This window comes from Lepidochelys olivacea (genome assembly GCF_965140295.1).
Source record: "Lepidochelys olivacea isolate rLepOli2 genome assembly, chromosome: 7".
Taxonomy (NCBI): Eukaryota; Metazoa; Chordata; order Testudines; family Cheloniidae; genus Lepidochelys; species Lepidochelys olivacea.
In genome coordinates this window covers 4,820,035-4,842,803 of record NC_140417.1, presented here as the reverse complement: position 1 = coordinate 4,842,803, position 22,769 = coordinate 4,820,035, and the positions used below count along the sequence as shown (strand labels likewise).

Genomic DNA, 22,769 nt, shown 5'->3' with positions numbered 1-22,769 from the left:
ATGCATGGATATAGTTGCAAGATTGGAATCTTTCTCTTCTGGTTGGTGGAACAGCGTGCATGTGCTCCAAATGAAAACATATCTTTAATGTTTGGAGTGAGCAGGGTAAATGGGAAGTTTTCATTAAGGATAAAAGCCTGGCTCCATTGAGTTCTATGGCAAAACTCCCACTGATTTCAGCGGAGCCAGGATTTCACCCTCAGTGTTTACTATTTTGAACCCTGTTTCCAAGTCAAAACCTTTAAAATTCCTGATAGGTCTTTCAGTGTAGCTGTTTCATATATCCATCCAATCTAAATGTTGATATAGGAATTCAGATTTGCTTGCTCCTGGTATATTTTTAAATTAAAAGCTACTTTCTGTGCTCTGACATTGTATCAGGACCTGTGAATTAAGTTTATTTTATGTGGGTGTTTGAGTAGTTTGTTAATTTGCAGCTTTTAATTTTTTTAGGTAACTTGCTTTTTATTTCAGACTAAAAAAAAATAACCGCACTTAAGCCTCCCATATTCATGCTTCTTTCTGAAATGGTTTGCTTTCGTTTTTTGACTGTTGTCTTGCTGTGAACTTTGCAGATTTGTTTATGAGTGTCACGTGCTTCTGCTACATCTGCATTGTCACTGTTATGGTATTTTTCTTTCTGTCTGTTTCTTCCACAGGAGTTTAACAAGTAATCTGCCCAATGTGAATCTACCAAATGTGAATCTCCCTAAAGTACCAAATCTACCAGTTAACATCCCACTAGGCATCCCACAAATGCCTAGCTTTTCTGCACCGTCATGGATGGCTGCTATATATGATTCTGAGTGTGTATTGAGTTCACATTAGATCTCATTTAAATTTAACGTAATCTTGGCATGGATATGTGTTGTTTGTTTCTGTGCATTATATATAACTTTAAAAGAGTGACAGAGATAGATAATTAGATATTTTACTAAATGAGGCAACCCTTATGTATATCTGGCATGTACATTAGAAGTTTTTATAAATATTGAGACTTTGTCTTACGCCCGCTGGAAGCTTGAGCAAGCATCTCACTTCACAAAATAATTGTTGACAGTGGGCTGTAGTCCTGTTGGAGTATAAACTACAGTACGTAAAATTTGAGCTGACATGTCTCAAAAGATAGGAAGAACCAACTGCAGTGCAAGTTGACTAATTTCCATGGACCAGATGTAGATCTAAAAGTGAGTTTTATTTTTCTGCAAGTTCCTTATTGCCTGGAATTCTTGTACAATATTGCAAACAAAAGGGGGAGGCATCTATAAGGCATCTTATGCATGACATGGGGAGCCCAATGGTAACTGACTTCTAGAACCACCATCCCAGCCTCAATACTTAAAAATCATTTTGAATGTCTTGAATCAAACGTAGGAAATCAAACAGGGCCCAAGTCACTAGTATGTAATAACTAGTGCTTTGGGTTCCTATGCCTAACACAAGTTTGTTAACCTTGTTACTGTCCTATGATGTAGGATACATACTCAATGAAGAGGCATGATAGATGCATGTTTTTCAGTGTAGGTCATGTGACTTCTGTAATTATGGTGGGTCCCCCTTAACAGTCATAGTCATTGAGTAGTGCCAGAGATCGGTACCCAAAGGGATAAACGAAGCTGTCACTGAGTGTTGGGCCATCATTCTAATAACATTTACTAGCATGAAAATTGAGACTTTCTAAGTTCTCAGTTCAAATTGCTGAACTTTACTTAGTGTTACACTGCAGAAGGATTGTCTCAGCCAGTCAAACCACAGGGATACTGGACAGTTACTGAGCCACCCATGTCCTGTTGTTTTTTGACAGCCATGCAGTATGCACACCCTGGTGCTTTGACTCAGAAATCTGCACCCATCTCCTACTGCTAACATGTACCTCACTTCTCATGAACTCCCACCTCCCAGCTGCCTTCCTGCTCCTTATAACCCACCTTCCTCCTGAGGAAAGTTCAAAGTCACCAGCACCACCCAAGAGGGCCGCTTCGTTTTAATAAATGCTTCTTGTATTCTCTCCCCACTCCCTCACTCCTTCTGTGACCATCCATTCCCCATCCTTTCTTCCCTCTTAAAAGCTGAAAGGGGAGAAATGTCAGGCCATGCCATGCCAGTCCAGAAAAGCACCAAGGCCCCAATTCATGAAAGGATTCCACTGTAGGAAGGTTAATGTTAAGCACATGCTTACATACTTCTCTGAATCATGTCCTACAACACGTGTCAGTTTACGCACATGAGTACTGTGGAAGTCAGTAAGGCTACACATGTGCTTAACGTTAAACCTGTGCTTTCAGCAAAGCTTTTTATGTTGCTAAGGGTTGGGATCCCCAGAATAACTCGCCAAGCATCAGGGTACATCTGCACAGCAGCTGGGAAATGTAATTCCCAGCTCGGGTGGACGTACCCACGCTAGCACCTACATATAGCAGTACGTCCACAGTGGCATGGGTGATGGCTCAGTCTAACCACCCAAGTACCAAACCCCCCATCCCTCTGGGTAGGTGCTTTCCCTAAGAGGGGGAAAGTGAGGCAGTGTTAAAATTGGTGCTAGGTTCACTTACCTCAGCGGTGTGCTATACACAGCCTGGCAAACCAGTACTCAGAGCAATCTAAATTAGGGTCACCAGACGTTCCGATTTTATAGCGACAGTCCCAATTTTGGGGGTGCTTCTTCTTCTATAGGTGCCTTTTACCCCCCCAGCCCCGTCCCGATTTTTCATGCTTGCTGTCTGGTTACCCTAATCTAAGTTAAACTTGAAAACAAATAAAGTCTGTCAAAACTATGTCATGCTTTCATCTTTTTCTTATACCAGAGCTGCTGATAGGTTGCCATGCTTATTGATTTATTTAAATATTTATATTTAACAAAAAATTGTCACTTTACCCAAAGACAAAAAGTCTCACATTAACAATAAACGTCGACCTTTTATTCGGCAGGAAGGGTGGTAGAGAGGGGGCAATGGTCCAGGTACAGGAAGCTACACTTAATTTACATCTACACCTGGATTCTACTGAATATGCTCTATAGCACGGGTATCATTTTGGAAAGCAATACTAATGAACTGGAGGCAAAGCAAATGATCTTTTATATTCAAAAAAATTGAAATATTAGAGTAATTTGTGTTTCAAAGAAATACAACTCATATTCATGCTAAGTTGGCTGTATTGAAGGCTAGATTAGGCAGTATCTGTAAATAATACTTGAAAGTTTGTATTACTTTTTTCTCTGTGCATGCTCTGTGATCTTGTTTTTGAAAAGATAAGAATCAAGACATGACAGTAAAGTTGACAATCATCTTTAATAAAACTAAGGCTTAAGTGTGAAAGGCATTTTGCAAATTTCTATGTGATCAAAGTAATTTTGGTGCTATTGCACGAACAATGAACAGTTCATTTTGGACATAACATAGAATATTATTTTCCTCCCAGGAAAACCTAATAATGAGCTGTTCAAAAGAAGAAAAAAATACGGAGAGTAATTTTTTTGAAAATTCTGAAACCAGATGGGTGTCATAATGTTGTTGTAATAAATACCAATTATTGCATTCATGTGTATTTAATTATTTAAAACATAAATTCATGCAGTTCCAAAACTGGGCTTAGATTAGAAAAAGTTTAATTATTCTTAAGCATAGGTCTGAAACAGAAGAAACTACAAATGCAGATAGGTTGACTCAGGGGGCTGTGCTATGGAAGTTACACAAAATAGTTTTTTGACTCAAGATGCCATTTAAGGAAATGCCTGATTCTCTATCTTTTCAGTGTCCCAGTTCCCTTGTACCCACTCACCGTTCATTATAAAGGACTTGTTTTAGTGTTACCTCTCCCTTAGTGTCAGATACATCTGTTCCTACTTCTGAGCTGATTCGTTCTTTAAATTGTTACCTTTGTTAGCACAAGCCCTCACAGGACCCCTCTAGCATGTTGGGAATATGGTTTTCACCTGGCAGTAGCCATGTATGCATCAGCTATATTTTCCTCTGTAGCATTAACTCAATGCAGCTGGCATCTGTCACAATAGAAACACCCTTCCTCATCTGTTTCTATAGACGATGTCAGCACAAGTGATAATGCATGGTGTGTTAACATCTTATCAATTACTGTGTTAGCATTAGTGGTATGCGAGGAGGGGGTTAAAGCTCTTGAAGATCTCTTGGTAATTGTCATGAAAAAAAGAGAGAGAGCAAAAAGGGTTATAGATAAATTTTTCTGCACCAACAAAACACAATCCAGGCCTGTATTTTATTCTGTAAGTGGAGGTTTTAGACACAATTATAGTTGAAAAGAACCAAAGTAGCTACACACAACGAGCCCGAAGCGTCCCATCTGTGCACAGGAGTGGGTAAGACTATGCACTTTGGAAAGAATTCAGACTTTTGCAACTGACCAAAGACATTGCAAAAAAATAGAAATTTAAAAAAAAAAGTAAAAATCTGTTGCCCTGTAGTTGCCTTCACAAAAGGCTGATCTGTGAGATGTGGAGTAGTTACCCTGACCAAAACTCTTTCACATGAGATGTCTCGTGTTTCTAGTTCAATTGCTTTACCCTGATTTTTTTCCAGCTGTTCAAGAGATAAGGTGTGTCCTCGCTCACCACTTGTTAGCACTGTCCTTTACCTGGTAATGTTGGGGAAAAAAATTAAAAATACGTCATTTGAAGGGAAAAAATGCATGAAACCCTAAATTTGAATAACTGCATACATTCATGTACTGTAGTTATTGTCAGTCAAGGGTTTTCTACCACAAATGTTAGCCTTAATTTTGAATAATCACATATGTCCGTGTGGTTATTAGCTAAGGCTGAATTTTACCATACACAGTTTCTCCAGTTAATGTGCGTAATTCATAATTTTGTCTTATCATCTGGTCTGGAAAGATTTGTGAGTTATAACAGCAAGGTAGACTAGGCAAATGTATGGTAAAACTCAAAAGCCTGATGATGGAGATTACCCAGCATTGTTCTGTGTATTAAGCCACTGTATGCCCTCAACTTGTACAAGAATGGTCTCCACATCAGGTTTCCAATAGTATGGTCCTGGGTATGACTTCTGTTTTCATTTTACCCTGCCAGCAATGGATCGGGAACCTCTGAAGATCTGTTTTGGAAACTTGATGCCCTACAGACCTTCATTCGGGATTTACACTGGCCTGAGGAAGAATTTGGAAAGCACCTAGAACAGCGTCTAAAACTTATGGCAAGTGACATGATCGAGTCTTGTGTTAAGAGGTACGTCTGAACAACGGAACCGGAAGGGTCTCTAACAGCAGATCACAAGAAATAGTCAGGGGCGGGGGGTTACCCTATCTTATTGGAAATGAGGGGGCCGTACTTTACCTTTTAGCTTGACTTCAGCCATTATTCTTTTTAAGCCCTAATTTGTTTCCATCCAGCACAGGCTTGGTGGTAGCACACTTTTTATCTCTGCAAATTATTGACCTCTAAAAGGCAACGTCTTTTAAATGTAGTCTCTAGTGAATGCCTATTCCCAATAAGGCAACAAACCCCGCTCAAGTCAGGCTTTCTCTGCTGTTGTTTATTGTGCGCCTCCTCTGGAGTCAGGTCTGGGTAACACATTAGGGCGCGGGAGAGCTGAATGCTGTAGAATTAGCCATGTGTGCTATCTCAGCACCCACATGAAGTGACCGACAAAGGAGATTGTGCCATTCAGAGAACCAGTCAGGCTTTCCGGCTGCCTTTGATTGAAAAAGTCATCACCGCTAATGCCACCTCGTACGATAACACGCCTGCAGAGCCTCGGAAACAGAGCACACACCTTAAAGGAACTCTTAGGACTATGTTAACAGTAGTCATTTTGGTAAGGAAACATCAAGGCTATCTTGTCACGCTACCCACAATTGTTTCCGGTTGGTTTCAGAAGGAGGTGATGGGGGTGGGGAGAAAGAAATGAACTGCGCATCCTCTGTCAGGAAAAAAGCAAATGGCAAAAGAACAGGTAGAGAGGCAGATGAAAGCCACAGCAGGTATGTGCAAGGATCAGGGGGGTGCAGGTGGCTCTGTGCCACCATTGTCTGGCTGTCCTGCAAGTGCAAACGTGATTTATTTTTCTCTAATGGATCCACAACCTCCCCATCCACGAAGTGCAGAGATTTGGGCTCAGAAGTTGGAACGCAGAACGGGCAGTTACAGGGTTGCTACTGCTGCTGTGAAATAAAACACAGCATTCAGAGATTTGGATTAAAGGCCAGAGCCCACAGCTTTTATTGAAATACAATAACTCCCACGGCTGGTTATCTGGCACCCAATTAGCCCTGCAGTGCCAGGTAATGTTAAAATTTGAGGAGAGCCATCCTGTCATGGACTGGCTGGGATGATTTAGTGGGTGTTGGTCCTGCATTGAGCAGGGGTTTGGACTTGATGACCTCCCAAGGTCTCTTCCAACCCTATGATTCTGTGACACCAAAGAGATGCATTTTCCCATGCTACAGTCCCCAAACTATCCCAGCCTCTGGGAGGAACATGATTCCTCTGTGCCCAGAGAGCCTCTCCCCCACAGCGTGTGGCAGCCAGGCCCTCCTCCATGCTCTTTGTTGTTCCTTCCACCATTTTCAGCACATCTCTTCTGAACCCTGCGCAGCCATTTTACAGGAGGTGGCTCTGCCAGCTTTTGCCTTCTCAAGCTGAGCTCAGCCAGGGCCCTTTTAAGGTGCATGAATTGACAGCAAACACCCCAGTCTTTGTAGCATTGTGCAAGGGAATTTATCCTGATCTGCACCACTGAGGGCTAAGGTGCCAACTTCCCTTTCTGCAGCCAAGGTGGGACCTGCCTTTGGGCATCAGTGCTTCATTCTTCTGTGTCAACCTGCAGGAGGTTCTGGGCGAAGGCGGTAGAGAAAACGTATCTGTGCAGTGGCAGGAAAAAACTCTTTCCCAATCCCCGATACTGTGATCAGATTCATCCTGAGCCTGTGGGCGAGGACCAATCTGAATAATCTCAAGCTCATGAAGTCAGTCGTCCCCCAGAACTCAATGTCCAACTTCCCTTCTATTAACACCATTAAAAGGTCCCTTTTCAGATCTCCAGGGAGGACGAGTAGGAAGCACTGCAAGCTGCCAGTGAGGGAGTGAGAATGGCCACTGCTCTCAGTAGCAGCCTCTTTTAGCCCTTGCCAGTCTGGGGAGAGGCAATTTGCATCCATCTGTAAAAGGGCGACCCAGCCTCTTGCTGCCAATTCCACTGCCATGTCGCAGGAAGGCCAAAGCAGCCAGCATGGTCAACCTCCCCCACCATAGCAAAACAAACAAGGAAAAGGGAAAAAGAGAGGAAGACGTGAGATGCCCACAGCCTGCATTAATTTCCCAGCACTATCCCCCAGGTCACAGCAGGGTCTGTTCCCATAGAGGTACAGATCTTCATTCTCATGTAAACCTTTGGGTATTGATAAAGATTCCTTCCTGATCATCCAAAAGGCATGTTTAACTGTCAAGTTAGTGAAGTCTCTTATTCTGATGCAAACTGCACAATAGGTCATAAAGATTTGTTAATTATGTTGTGCCTTCTTTAAAGGTCTTGAGATGATTGTGATACCTGTGGCATTAGAAAAGCTAATGTTTCTTGCTCTGCCAGTATATTGTCTGATATAAATGCTAAAGGAGGACTTGTGGCACCTTAGAGACTAACCAATTTATTTGAGCATGAGCTTTCATGAGCTACAGCTCACTTCATTGAATGCATAAAAGTGGAAAATGCAGTGATGATGTTTTTATACACACAGATCATGAAAAAATGGGTGTTTTATCACTACAAAAGGTTTTCTCTCCCCCCACCCCACACTCCTGCTGGTAATAGCTTATGTAAAGTGATCATACACATTGTAAAGAGAGGTTTCAGAGTAACAGCCGTGTTAGTCTGTATTCGCAAAAAGAAAAGGAGTACTTGTGGCACCTTAGAGACTAACCAATTTATTTGAGCATGAGCTTTCGTGAGCTACAGCTCACTTCATCGGATGCATACCGTGGAAACTGCAGAAGACATTATATACACACAGAGACCATGAAACAATACCTCCTCCCGCCCCACTGTCCTGCTCGTAATAGCTTATCTAAAGTGATCATAAAGTTGGGCCATTTCCAGCACAAATCCAGGTTTTCTTACCCTCCCCCCCCCCACACACACACACAAACTCACTCTCCTGCTAGTAATAGCCCATCCAAAGTGACCACTCTCTTCACAATGTGTATGATAATCAAATTGGGCCATTTCCTGCACAAATCCAGGTTCTCTCACTCCCTCACCCCCCTCCAAAAACCACACACACAAACTCACTCTTCTGCTGGTAATAGGTGCCACTTTGGATAAGCTATTACCAGCAGGAGAGTGAGTTTGGGGGGCGGGGTGAGAAAACCTGGATTTGTGCTGGAAATGGCCCACCTTGATTATCATGCACATTGTAGGGAGAGTGGTCATTTTGGATAAGCTATTACCAGCAGGAGAGTGAGTTTGTGTGGCAGGGGCGGGGAGAAAACCTGGATTTGTGCTGGAAATGGCCCAACTTGATTATCATACACATTGTAAGGAGAGTGATCACTTTAGATAAGCTATTACCAGCAGGAGAGTGGGGTGGGAAGAGGTATTGTTTCATGGTCTCTGTGTATATAATGTCTTCTCCAGTTTCCACAGTATGCGTCCGATGAAGTGAGCTGTAGCTCATGAAAGCTTATGCTCAAATAAATTGGTTAGTCTCTAAGGTGCCACAAGTACTCCTTTTCTTTTTGCACTTTAGATAAGCTATTACCAACAGGAGAGTGGGTTTGTTTTGCCGGGGGAGAGGAGGAGAGAAAACGTGGATTTGTGCTGGAAATGGCCCACCTGGATTATCATACACATTGTAAGGAGAGTGATCACTTTACATAAGCTATTACCAGCGGGAGAGTGGGGTGGGGGGGAGAGAAAACCTTTTGTAGTGATAAACAGCCATTTTTTCATGATTTGTGTGTATAAAAACAAACATCTTCTGCATTTTCCACAGCATGCATCCGATGAAGTGAGCTGTAGCTCACAAAATCTTATGCTCAGATAAATGGGTTAGTCTCTAAGGTGCCACAAGTCCTCCTTTTCTTTTTTCTGATATAAATGCTGAGTGTCTTAAGTTGTTTCCATTGTCTGACTCTGTTCTCTAAGAGCAAACTGAAAATAGATGCATCGGTCTGAACCTCTAGCTAGCATTATATAAGCTGTAAATATTACACTAAGGAAATAACTAGGTGGAGTTTAGCGGTTCTACACTGCAGAAACATTGTAGGATTATTCCTGAAGAAGGATAGCTGCTGGCTTGCTGCTCAGTCTTTTTAGCAGTAAAGAGGATTCTTCTTGAGCTGGATTTCTGTGCTTCTCCATGCTTTTGCTTTGACTTGGCTCACCTACCAGCATGTGTCCATGAAATACAGCACTCTGCTCTTTATTGGCCATTCAGTGTGCCTCCCGGCTCCATTACCATGACATTTCTTTTCTCTTTCTTTAAAAAAAACTAACCCTTCCATTGCTATACCTTGGGGAGTATCTTGGGGTATTCTGTACCTCAGAATACTTCTGTTATATGCTTTAGTGTCCCTTTTAAATACATTTCCTGTAATGAGAGAACAGTTCATGATGATGCTTTAGAAGTGGGACTGATCATGCTCATCTTTCCAGGCAGACGCAAAACCATGGTCCTGATCGTTTAAAGATTCCATCACCTTGCGTCAACATCAGGGTGCTAACCCCTGTGCTCTGGCTAATGTCTGGTAATGGTAATTACATCAGGCCAATCCACTTCTGGCGTAAGCCAATGATGCTGTGCTCCCTGCTTACACCAACTGTGAATTTGGCTCCTTCTCTCAACCTGTATTTCCCTATCAGTTTCAGTTTGACATGGTATTTTTCTTGACTTCTTCCTCTAACCTACAGCTCACTCTTGCCGTGCACTATTGAACAGCTGCCACATTTCACAAGTGGCTGCATCTCAGTGTGGGGGAAATGAGCTCCCCTATCAAGACCCTGTCTCTGTTATCAGATCCAAGCTGGCAGCCCCATGTGCTCATACAGATCTGATTACAGATCAGGAGCTTCATTTATAGATATCAGCCTACATTTCCATAGCCCTTTCTGATCCTTGAAGGTCAAAGGTATTATGGGTAATTGATATTATTCATTGTTTCTAATTCCAGGCGCCTATATTAATTTGTTGATACAGGCCCACTGATGTCGTGATTCTGTGTTGTGTTTCTAATAATTAATAGAGTACTCCCTTAACTACAAAGTCCCTCTAACATTTTGCATTCAGAGAATTCAGGAATCAGAGGACATTACTCATTATGCTAAAAGTGTTCCTAATACGAAATACTTGAGCCACTTATGGCCCAGTAAGTATTTAAAAATTATTGTCAACCAATCTGGCAGTCTTTAGTCAGACAAAACTCTTATGGAAATAAAAAATGTAACTCCCACTCAAATTTTAACTGAATAATTATACACATGCTCTATTTTACATCTGACTTTTTGTAAAGGTATCCTGGTACATGTGTGTTTGTTTTTCAAAGAAACAACTTCTAGGAACATTTGTAAAATCAAAGAAAGATTCAGCCAAGCAAAAACACTTTGAAAAGATAGAATTGCACTAATCCAGTAGTGGCCTTCCAGTTAAGCAATTAACAGGTTTGTATCAGCTGTGTTTAGTATTCAGAGTAACAGCCATGTTAGTCTGTCTTTGCAAAAAGAAAAGGAGTACTTGTGGCACCTTAGAGACAAACCAATTTATTTGAGCATGAGCTTTCGTGAGCTACAGCTCACTTCATCGGATGCATACCGTGGAAACTGCAGTAGACATTATATACACACAGAGACCATGAAACAATACCCCCTCCCACCCCACTGTCCTGCTGATAATAGCTTATCTAAAGTGATCATCAAGTTGGGCCATTTCCAGCACAAATCCAGGTTTTCTCACCCTCCGCCCCCCCACACACAAACTCACTCTCCTGCTGGTAATAGCCCATCCAAAGTGACCACTCTCTTCACAATGTGCATGATAATCAAGGTGGGCCATTTCCTGCACAAATCCAGGTTCTCTCACCCCCTCACCCCCCTCCAGAAACCACACACACAAACTCACTCTCCTACTGGTAATAGCTTATCCAAAGTGACCACTCTCCCTACAATGTGCATGATAATCAAGGTGGGCCATTTCCAGCATAAATCCAGGTTTTCTCACCCTCCCACCCCCATACACACACAAACTCACTCTCCTGCTGGCAATAGCTCATCCAAACTGACCACTCTCCAAGTTTAAATCCAAGTTTAACCAGAACGTCTGGGGGCGGGGGTAGGAAAAAACAAGGGGAAATAGGCTACCTTGCATAATGACTTAGCCACTCCCAGTAAGTCATTAAGCAAGGTAGCCTATTTCCCCTTGTTTTTTCCTAAACCCCCCCCCCCAACGTTCTGGTTAAACTTGGATTTATGCTGGAAATGGCCCACCTTGATTATCTCTGACTGGTTTATGAATGTTATAATTCTTGACATCTGATTTCTGTCCATTTATTCTTTTACGTAGAGACTGTCCAGTTTGACCAATGTACATGGCAGAGGGGCATTGCTGGCACATGATGGCATATATCACATTGGTGGATGTGCAGGTGAACGAGCCTCTGATAGTGTGGCTTACGTAGTCTCTACGTAAAAGAATAAATGGACACAAATCAGATGTCAAGAATTATAACATTCATAAACCAGTCGGAGAACACTTCAATCTCTCTGGTCACGCAATCACAGACATGAAGGTCGCTATCTTACAACAAAAAAACTTCAAATTCAGACTCCAGCGAGAAACTGCTGAATTGGAATTCATTTGCAAATTGGATACTATTAATTTAGGCTTAAATAGAGACTGGGAGTGGCTAAGTCATTATGCAAGGTAGCCTATTTCCCCTTGCTTTTTCCTACCCCCTCCCCCAGACGTTCTGGTTAAACTTGGATTTAAACTTGGAGAGTGGTCAGTTTGGATGAGCTATTGCCAGCAGGAGAGTGAGTTTGTGTGTGTGTGTGTGTGTGTGTGTGTGTGTGTGTGTGTTCCCCGGGGGGGATGGGGTGAGAAAGCCTGGATCTGTGCTGGAAATGACCCACCTTGATTACCATGCACATTGTAGGGAGAGTGGTCACTTTGGATGAGCTATTACCAGCAGGAGAGTGAGTTTGTGTGTGTGGTTTTTGGAGGGGGGTGAGGGGGTGAGAGAACCTGGATTTGTGCAGGAAATGGCCCACCTTGATTATCATACATATTGTGAAGAGAGTGGTCATTTTTGATGGGCTGTTACCAGCAGGAAAGTGAGTTGGGGGGGGGGGGCGGAGGGTGAGAAAACCTGGATTTGTGCTGGAAATGGCCCAACTTGATGATCACTTTAGATAAGCTATTACCAGCAGGAGAGTGGGGTGGGAGGAGGTATTGTTTCATGGTCTCTGTGTGTATATAATGTCTACTGCAGTTTCCACGGTATGCATCCGATGAAGTGAGCTGTAGCTCACGAAAGCTCATGCTCAAATAAATTGGTTAGTCTCTAAGGTGTGCCACAAGTACTCCTTGTGTTTAGTATTGTGTACCAATAGACAGAATTTCCTTTAATTCATCACGTTTACTGTTTGATTATATTTCAACCGCAGGTATAAATTATCCAAAACAGTCCAAATTATGGGTGTTCACTTTTAACGCTTCTATATGTAATCTCATCACACTGTTTACCAAGTATGAGAAAGCAGTAGTTTCTCTGAGACCATTACACACTTTATCCGTAGCACAGAGTGTTTCTTTTTAAATTGGAAAATCATTTTTAGTACAACACATTTGAAATAATTGTATTCTACCATTTATGGTCTTTTCCTACTTTCTTTAATAGAACCAGGATTGCATTTGAAGTAAAGCTGCAAAAAACCAGTCGATCAACAGATTTCCGAGTCCCTCAGTCAATATGCACCATGTTTAATGTTATGGTTGATGCCAAAGCTCAGTCAACAAAACTTTGCAGTATGGAAATGGGCCAAGAGGTAAAAATGCAAATTATTTTTTATATAATTTAGAGAAAACTTAATGAATTTTCCCATCTCCTATTCTGCTAGTTTCAGAAACATTCTAACCATTGTGGATTTTAGCCTTCTGTATAGAGTATGCCAATGAATATTCAGGGTCTCTCCATCAAATAAATCTATCTAATGGATATGGACATTCAGAATTCCAGTCATTTAGTAGTGATGGTTGGCAAGGATTGTGATGTGTGTAAGCTACCTTTAAAGCCTGCTGATGCATGATGAACATGTTTATTGAGTCATTAACTCCACCTTGGAGCCATATCTTTGCCAAAAAGCTGGGTATTTACATGTAGTCACCAGATTTATAAGATATGACTATTTTGAGTAGACAAACAGGAAGAAAACAAAAATATTAAACTGTTTGTTTTGTTAAAAAGACATCTTCCTAAAATACATTTGAATTCCACCTGATTTGACTTCCTTGAATATTGACTGAAATCAGCAAGTTTTATTATCCCAATTGTCCAGGTTCTTAATGACTCAAGGTTTCAAAAACAATCCAGTTTTGACCACTTGCTAATCTATTTTGTTCGTTGTAGATACATTGTTGCAGCTTGAAATTTCCATATTTAATATTCAAAGTAGAAAGACATGCTAAATTGGGCTAGATTGAATGCATCATCATGATCCTTGTGCTCCTATGGCTTTAAGCCAAGTTATATTTTCATATATCAGGCTCGAATCAGAGCTATTGCTTGGAACTCCTATTTTGTTGCCAATGGGGGTCTCCTAGATAAGATCTTCCACTACAGCTTTACATGTTCGGAATATATAATAAATCATTGCAAGTTGTTTGTTCTTTTTAATTATTTACCTCACTCTGATCTATAATCCTCTTTAAGGGTCTGACCCAAAGCTCATTCGAGTCAGTGGGAATTTGGCTTTGGGTCAGGCCCATTGTCCTTTATATTTTTATGTTTTCAGTTGTAGCATTTTGTTTGTGACAGTCTCTTTTGGGGGACGAGGGGTTTCAAGCTTCTGATGGTTGAGTTTCTTTCCTCAGCCACCTATCCAATTTAGGGCACGTACTAAACGGACTCTCGTCAGCCCAAGACATGACTATTAGGCTGGTTGGTGGAATCACAACATTTCCGCTCCCTAGTTGTTTCTTCATTCTTGCTCTCCTCCTTTATCCCCCTAGTTCTTCAACCCGACAACAGCCATGCTGGCCCCTTCCTATCAGCCAGCAGGGTGAGGGTTGCAATGCTAACACCTTCATCTACTCTCCGACACACTGCAAATCACGCACTAAACCTTAGGGCAGTGTTTCCCAAACTAGGGATGCCACTTGTGCAGGGAAAGCCCCTGGTGGGCCCGGCCGGTTTGTTTACCTGCTGCGTCCGCAGGTTCGGCCGATCGCGGCTCCCACTGGCCGCGGTTCGCTGTCCCCGGCCAATGGGGGCTGCAGGAAGCGACGTGGGCTGAGGGACTTACTGGCCGCTGCTTCCCACAGCCCCCATTGGCCGGGCACAGCGAACCGCGGCCAGTGGGAGCCGCGATCGGCTGAACCTGCGGACGCAGCAGGTAAACAAACCGGCCTGGCCCGCCAGGGGCTTTCCCTGAACAAGCGGCATCCCGAGTTTGGGAAACACTGCCCTATTGAATTAAATTAGGGGGAGGAGTGACATTTCTGAGATCAGGCCAACTCCCACAGTACATGGGATACTACAGGGCTAGCTAGTTATGTTAATCACAATGGTCAAGTCTGTTACCCAGTAATATGGGGATCTGATAGCATTGGCTAAATCCAGAAGTGCTGGCGGGAGTTGTGTGTATTTCCTCATACACCCTTCGATACGGCAGTTTCCTTTGAACTCTGTGTGTCAGTGCATGATGGAGGCCACCAGACGCATTTGGCCTTTGGCCTGGGACAAATCGAAGATCTTCAGAGATCAAAGCCCTGCGTTCAACCCACTTAGCCACTCAGCTCTTCTCAGTTGCGCCAAGAGTGAGCGTAAGTCTCTGGAAATCTTTGTGTGCTTCTTTGAGAAGGTATTTGGTATATTAGCTTGGAGATAACATAAGTATGGTGTGAAACAGCAGTTGCTGTGCTAGGATGTTTTTAACAAATAGCTGCACTAATAGACCTGTAAATCAGATGTAAATTAACAGTGCACACGTTCCTGTTTAGGGCTGCACTACTCAGACACCCTCCTTTAGCTTTGCTTCTTTTTAATGAATTTCCCTGCCCTCATCTTGACCTTCTCTGCTCATACCACTCCATTTTGGGGGCTACCTCCCCTCCTCTTGAAGTTGTGCGAACCTCTGGCTTGAACCATTTATATTTGGAGGATGAAAAGGGTTGATAAAGATTAAAATATGAGAGTGTGTGTGTGTGCGTGTGTTTGTAATTGTTGTATCCAGAAATGCTACTCCAGCTATTCCATTCCAATTCTAAGCTAAACTCAGAGACTATCATCAAATAGACTAAAAACATGTAACCACCAAATTGGAAACCGGATATCAATTTGGCCTCCTCATACCCCGTTATAATGCACTGTAGGTGAAGTTCTCCCCAATGCACATGGCCATGTAAGGTTTCACTAAGTCTTTCTTAACTCCTTAAAAAGGGCTTTAAGTGGTTCAAAGGTTTTGTGCTGAACTCCTCCTGCACAGGGGTGAATTTCTCTCCATGAACAGCTCATGAATAGTCCTTAGATTCAATGTGTATCTAAAATCTGTTCATCCAACAACAAATAGCAAACAAGTTCATACAAATTATGATCTGTTGGCAGGCTGTTCCCCCAAAAAAGGGGTAAAATTGTCAAATAAATTGTTCAAATGTCATAGTTTGCGCAGCTCTAGTCAAAGTAGACACTGCTTGGAAACATACCATCAATTTTTATCTTAGTGAAAGCCACACACTAGTACAGACAGACTCTTTTGAGCTATGATTTGACCTGACTTTTAGCATTTTTACCTACAAGCCCTTTCTTTTAAAACTATCTTAAGTTGCATTCACTTTATATTAACAGACATACAAATTGTTTGACGCATTTTAAAAGTATTACTCGATTGAAAACATACCCATCGTCTCATTTCCCTGTCCTTATATCTAAAAGCAGCTGTTAAAACATTTGGTAAACATACTTTACCATCTTAAATATTTATTTTTTCTCTGAATTTTTAATACATCAATTGATATACATTTATGTATTAAATGTTTCTCAGTTGGTCTAGTATGTTTTTATTTAATACCCAAGGTCAGATGGTCCTAACAGAAATACAGCATACCCACAATCTGTTACATGACAAGGCAAAATATACATCACGTGAAGTCAAGTGGAGTAATTTTAGTGTAGAAATTGTGGATTTTATTCATTTATCTAATAGCGAATTGTGATTAACTCTCTCAAAAGTTTTTGTTAAATTGAATGAAAAAGATCAATTATTTGACCTCAAACCAGATGCATTCTCATAAGAAATGTCAGGATCTGTAGAATATGAAACCAACTTTTGCAAAAGAAGCATTTTCTTAGAAATCCTTTTGTGCCAGATCCAGAACACAACCTTTTCCTAGCTGGGTAATTATTTACAAAGGGAGGGTCAAATGGATTTCCACCTTCAGTTTCAGGATGGAATCTCTAGTCGGTAAAGCCAGTAACGCAAGAGCTTTGGCAGTAGAGGTATGCCAATATATTACATGCAGGTGACATTTCCCAATCATTTTTGCCAGGTTTCTCAGAAATGCTTTGTATTTCAGAAGCCCCAGGCCTGGACTGTACTGCAGCCACTGCATGGTGCATGGCCAGCACTAAGCAGCCCTAAATCCAACCTTGCCTGCCATGGGACGAACACCAGAGGCAGGGATCATCTGTCTTAGAGCTTCTTATACCTTCCCTGCAACCACCTTAGGGAGCAAGGCCAGGAGAAAGACGACATGGCCAACTCCATTTTGTGCTTCCTGCCTGCCATCGTGCCCCCTTGGGGGCACTGCCAATCTTACAGCGGGAGACCAGCCAGGAGTATGGCATCCTCAGAAGCAGTGGAGGACAAAGGTGGCTTAAAGCATTCCCCTCTCCTAAGCTGAGCTGGGGTGTGCAGAGCTGGTCATGGCCCAGGATTGGGCTGCTGTGGCCAGGGCTTTGATAAACAGGGCGAGTTTGACCTAAAAACCTAAGAGGCCAAATGCCGACTCGGTGTTAAGGTTTGGCTCCAGTGGAATTCCACTTATGCCAGCTCTGAATTCGGCCTCCTGTGTTCAGAATGAGGAGCAGCCTCCACCACTGGACAGCAGCTGCGGGAGTCCCATGCCCCTCCTGACAGCAGCCGCGATGGATGTTCTGCCACTTAGAAAGTCATTTACCTTCTCGGGCTCCATGTTAGTGCTCTCCATGCACTTCTTATTTGCTTTGTTAACAAGCTTTTAGTTGAAAATAGATTTGCCAGTACTTTTCACACTGTATTTTTTTACACACACCTAGCCATTCTTTTAGTGAAAACCCATGATTTATCCCATGAGAATGAACAGCAACAAACTTCACCCCCCCACACACATCTCCAGCAAACAAAACTCCTTCATTAAAATAATGTGCTAAATGAGGCAAATGAAGTATGTCTTTTGGGCTAATATGCAAGACCTAAAATTGAGTGGATGGAACTTTGACTTAAACTCAGTACCTCACCATTTACAATGGGCCATGCCTTCAAAAAGCCCATGTGCGCTTCTGTGCACACCCAGCTTGTCATTGGTGAGCTCCAGCACCGACGTGACGAGTCTTGCTTTGCATTTTCCCATGTAATCCCACTCTCTCTGCACACGCTGGAGTTGAGTTAGGTGTGCACGGAGTCACGCTCAAAAACTAGTGCACGTGCCCAAATTCCATAGCTCTGTTAGTGTCTATAGCATTTGATGGAAGCTTCATTGTTCTGCACTTACTTGGCAGTGCGCACGCCCCCAAAAGGGTTACATCCTCCGAGTTGCTTCCACTAGGGTGTGCTGACACTATTTGCAACACTGGTGTGCTGCTCCCCGGCAGTGCTCCACCAGTCATCCGCCACCCTTAGTAAACCTCTGCAAACATGGTCGTGGCTGCTGGAGATACAGAGATCCCGCATGGGGAAATTGCAGCAGAAAGGAGAGCGTACATTCCCGCAGGAAAGAGATGGAGAAACTTTACACCTCAGGAGGAAGGATGCAGAGGAGGTGGACAAGTCTCTACCTCCCAAAATGAAACTGAGCAGTAATAGTTATTCTGAAGATCACAAACAAGGGAGATGGCACCCCCGCCTCCAGCAAGCATGGAAAGAACTTCTCGGATTCTGCCTATGGATCGTACTGCCATTGCTTACTGCTGGAAGCACTTCTCCCGGACAGCCGCTAGCCCCTGCTCAGACGAGATCTGACGCACACTGCGTTCTGTTTCTCAAATGGCTGTCAGACTTGGGGGATGTTTGGGACAGATCAGTGGGGCCTAGGTCAGACGCCCCCTTGCCAGCCTATAGCTGTATCAGGCAGGTGCAAGCAGACACTTCTGCTGTCTGTGGCTTTAATTCACCATCCTCTCAATACCTTTCCTTCCTCCAACCTCAAGCTCCAGCACCCAATCAGACTCCCTTTCCACCACCTCCTATTCTGCCTGCACCATGCCGACTCACAGCACTGCTGTGCTCCATCAGACCCTCAGCTGCACTTCCCAGCTTCATCGTCCTCTCGCTGCCTTCTCCGCTCCACATGGCACCGGGCCAGTTTCTCTCCCAGATGTGGGTGGAGCCTTCCCCACCCATACGGGAGTTGTCACATTCCACAGATGCCTTCTGCTCTGTTTCCAGGACTTCCCAACAGATAGAAGATGCAGTCAAGGGGAGGAGAACATGGAGAAAACTCCACCCCTCCAGATACATGCCGAAATCCATTCCTATTCACCATCACTTCATACAGATCCTGGTCCAAGATGGGGGATGCACCCTCTGGATTCAACCAAGCTCCTCTGGGTGCACCTTTGTGCTCAGCAGTTGCAGCTGCCTTTCCTGATTGGTGTGAGATCTCCAGATTTTAAAGTAGGCCAAATAGGTTCTGATGAGTAAGTGAAATGTAGCTACTGTGACAAAGTTCCTGCTCTGCCTTGGTGGGTCCTGCACTTATTGGCGGATTTGTTCCCCTCAGAGGTTCACAGCAGCCCTCACTTTGGTGGCTCAAATCTGCCATTCACTCAGATGGATCCGGGGAACAGGCCAGGGACCTTCCCCTCTAGTGGAACCTACAGTCCAGTTCAACTCCTCAGGTATCAAGTAGGGAGTTGGAGGGATGGAGGGAACCCGGGCCCGCCCTCTACTCCGGCTTCCAGCCCAGGGCCCTGTGGATTGAAGCTGTCTACAGTGGCTCCTGTAACAGCTGCTTGACAGCTACAACTCCCTGGACTACTTCCCCACGGCCTCCTCCCGACACCTTCTTTATTCTCACTGCAGGACCTTCCTCCTGATGTCTCATAATGCTTGTACTTCTCAGTCTTCCAGTAGTAGGCCTTCTCACTCTCAGCTTCTTGCGCCTCTTGCTCCCAGCTCCTGTACGCACACCACAAACTGAAGTGAGCTCCTTTTTAAACCCAGGTGCCCTGATTAGCCTGCCTTAATTGATTCTAGCAGCTTCTTGATTGGCTGCAGATGTTCTAATCAACCTGTCTGCCTTGATTGTTTCCAGAAAGTTCCTGATTGTTCTGGAACCTTCCCTGTTACCTTATCCAGGGAAAAGGGACCTATTTAACCTGGGGCTAATATATCTGCCTTCTATCACTCTCCTGTAGCCATCTGGCCTGACCCTGTCACACTACATATATAAGAATATTTGTCATGTAACTATAGTTACTATAAGGCATTGATACAGATTTTGGACCCACAAAGCAGGACATTGAAACAAAAATTCTTCAGGAGGCAAATGTTCGTTTGTAGAAAAATAGTTTTTGCCACTAAATTCCCCCAGCCACTAAATTGCCCATATGGAAGTGGGCAAGCACCACCCTGGTATTTGGGGCTCTCATCTTCATTTGGTCTGTCTCCATGGTTCAGCCAAATGCTCACTCTATTACTTCTTAATCTGGCTTGTGAGGAATGCTAGATTTTGGGTGCACCACTTGACACAACTGCCCTAGTCCAGTGCCAAGACTGATAATCTCAAGTCCAGTCCTTAATTCAGTTCACCTACATTGAAACTCAGCTGTAACATTTTACATATTGTTGCTGTCTGGCTTCCAAGTACAATGAAAACAAGTCCTTGTACTTTGTCATCGGAGACGTACAGAATGTATTCTGTGCAAGATCATTTCCTCCTCCCCCGCTTTTGCCTCCTAAAAATATTACAGGTAACGATCTCTGGTATTTCAGTTAAATGAGTTTTTATTCATGTTTCATTTCCCATTGCTTATTGTTTCTGTGCAAGCTGCTGCTTTTTTCATGGCCCCATTGAATTAGGTCCCCTTTTTTAAAAAAAAATTATGTTATTTATTATTTATTTTTATGTGTTCTTTTTCCTGTTTTCTGCACCTTCCTCTTAATTTCTGTCCCCAATCATCTGAAAGTTTGCTAAAGAGTGGGTAAGTGTGTCCTACATTTTTTTTCTTTTTTCCAAGTTCCTGTAATCACATGTTATTGTTTTATTGGAAAAGAAAATATAGAGCAGCTCAAACTACCTAGTAAATAGAAACTACTTAGTAAATGTTGAGGGACCAGTGTCCAACACTTTTAATTGCCCTCATGGCCTTTGTTTTCCCAAAGCATGATTAGTGTTTACAGCAGATTTGTCTCTTTCAATGTCATTTGATGTTAACCTTTTAAAACAATATTAGTGCAAACAAGGGACTAAGATCAATGCTTTACATTTTTTATTTAAAAATCAAATGTTTTATGTTGGAAAATATATATTTTTCAGTTTATTGAAGATAAGAATATGCTGTAGCTTTTTGATAATTAAATCCTCTAACTGAAGTTTTTCTACATTAGCCAAAAAATGTTTTGTATCTATTATAGCCAGACCACCTTGAACTGTGGTTGCATCAAAGCTCAAAAGCTAAGTGAGGTTTGGTCCAGTTGGTATTGGACGGGAGGTGCCGTGGAAAAACCTTGGTGCTCCAAGGACTGGTACTGGTCAATCAGTAGGTTTCCTGGGCACCAGTGCTGAACCAGTGGGCCAGAATGGTACTAGCAGGGTGGTACTGTGCTGATGGAGGTGCATGAGACGAAACACAGATCTTGATTCTGTTATGATCATGAAGGCATCAATTCAACAAGCATTTAAACAAGTGCTTAACTTTAAGCACTTGCTTCTGTGCCACTTAACTTGAACGCGTGCTAAAGGTCTGTGTCCACTGCGTCTGGAAATGAGCTTCCCAGCCCAGCACCACTGACTTGCACTAGTAGGCCTTGCACTAGTGCACTAAAAACAGCTGTTTAGACACCCCCGGCTTCAGAGCCCAGGCTCCAGCCTGAGCTGCAATGTCAAAGCAACATCTGCACAGCTATTCTTAGCGTGCTCACTCAAAACCCTGCTAGCCCACGTCTCGGGACCCAGGCTGGGAGCTCAGTCCCAGAGGCAGCACAGCCATACCCCAAGTGCTTTGCTGAAACGGAGCCTAACAGATTCTATAGCACAGGTGCTGCAGCGTTCCTCAAATGGTTCGGGATATTCCAGTTACGGCCTCTTTTCTTTCAAATGTCACCCTTACCATTCCTTCTGCAGAAGGCCATCACTGCCTTTCCTAAGCTCCAAGGGGGCGTGGCTGTGCCCTGGGAAAATTGCCACATTCTATCCCAGTGATGGCTGCATTTCAATAGGCAGTTAAATTATTCCTTTATAAAATGAATTAGTTAACATTGGTACAACACTGTAGAAAGCCCTAGGTGTAGTAAGTATTATATTTGTACACATGGGATATAAGGGCCAAAGACCCCCCTCTGACACACACGTTTAGTTCCTATCAGTGTTTAATTTCATAGAATCATAGAATATCAGGGTTGGAAGGGACCTCAGGAGGTCATCTAGTCCAACCCCCTGCTCAAAGCAGGACCAATCCCCAACTAAATCATCCCAGCCATGATTTTCTAGGGCTGAGCCCCGGCACCTCTGGGCTTGGCAGTTCATGGCTCCAGCACCTCTGGGCTTGCTGCATCAGGTATGAATGTAAAAAAAAATTGCTTGAGCCCTGGCACCAAATTAAGCACTGGCTTCTGTTGGTGTCAGTGAAGCTGCGTGCATATTTCAGAGGTTTGCCCATGCTTTGGAAGTGCGATCAGATTCTTCTGAATTAAAAATCCTGTATAAATGTAAGTGATTACGATCCACATCAGTGGAGCAGAGGGTAATAAACTGCTTGTTTCTTAGCTGATACTATTACAAATTCTATTTACCAAAGGAAGAGGCTAATAATCACAGTGCCATCACTTGGATCAATGCTAATATTTACCTCTGCCTTTTCTCTTTTTTTTTTTCTTAGCACCAGTACCATTCAAAAATAGATGAACTAATTGAAGAAACAGTCAAAGAAATGATAACACTCTTAGTGGCAAAGGTAACCTTCGGCTTCAGGTGAAATGATTCACTGTTAACATCACTTTTTTTTATATGTGCATTTCCATTAAAATGTGACACATTAAGAAGTTGAATTGGCTTATTGTTTCTCGCGGGAAAGATTGTGTATCACTCATTCCTTTCATCATGACTCTCTGATGATTGGGAGTTGCCTGGAATACAATACGCCGTTGAGCAGGATT

The 22,769-nt window shown here is 43.0% G+C and overlaps 1 protein-coding gene across 8 annotated transcripts in view; it reads left to right on the top strand.

Annotated features, from left to right (window-relative positions):
- CADPS (calcium dependent secretion activator) overlaps positions 1 to 22,769 on the top strand; it is a 382,629-nt gene that overhangs the window by 312,570 nt on the left and 47,290 nt on the right. For 5 of the 8 annotated variants that reach the window (XM_084635494.1, XM_084635491.1, XM_084635490.1 and 2 more), the window contains 4 exons: positions 660 to 806; positions 5,063 to 5,218; positions 12,878 to 13,025; positions 22,493 to 22,567. In XM_084635494.1, the coding sequence (XP_084491620.1) occupies positions 660 to 806; positions 5,063 to 5,218; positions 12,878 to 13,025; positions 22,493 to 22,567 (526 nt within the window). The remainder of the gene's footprint in view (positions 1 to 659; positions 807 to 5,062; positions 5,219 to 12,877; positions 13,026 to 22,492; positions 22,568 to 22,769) is intronic. The other 3 variants (XM_084635496.1, XM_084635495.1, XM_084635497.1) reach the window with 1 other exon arrangement.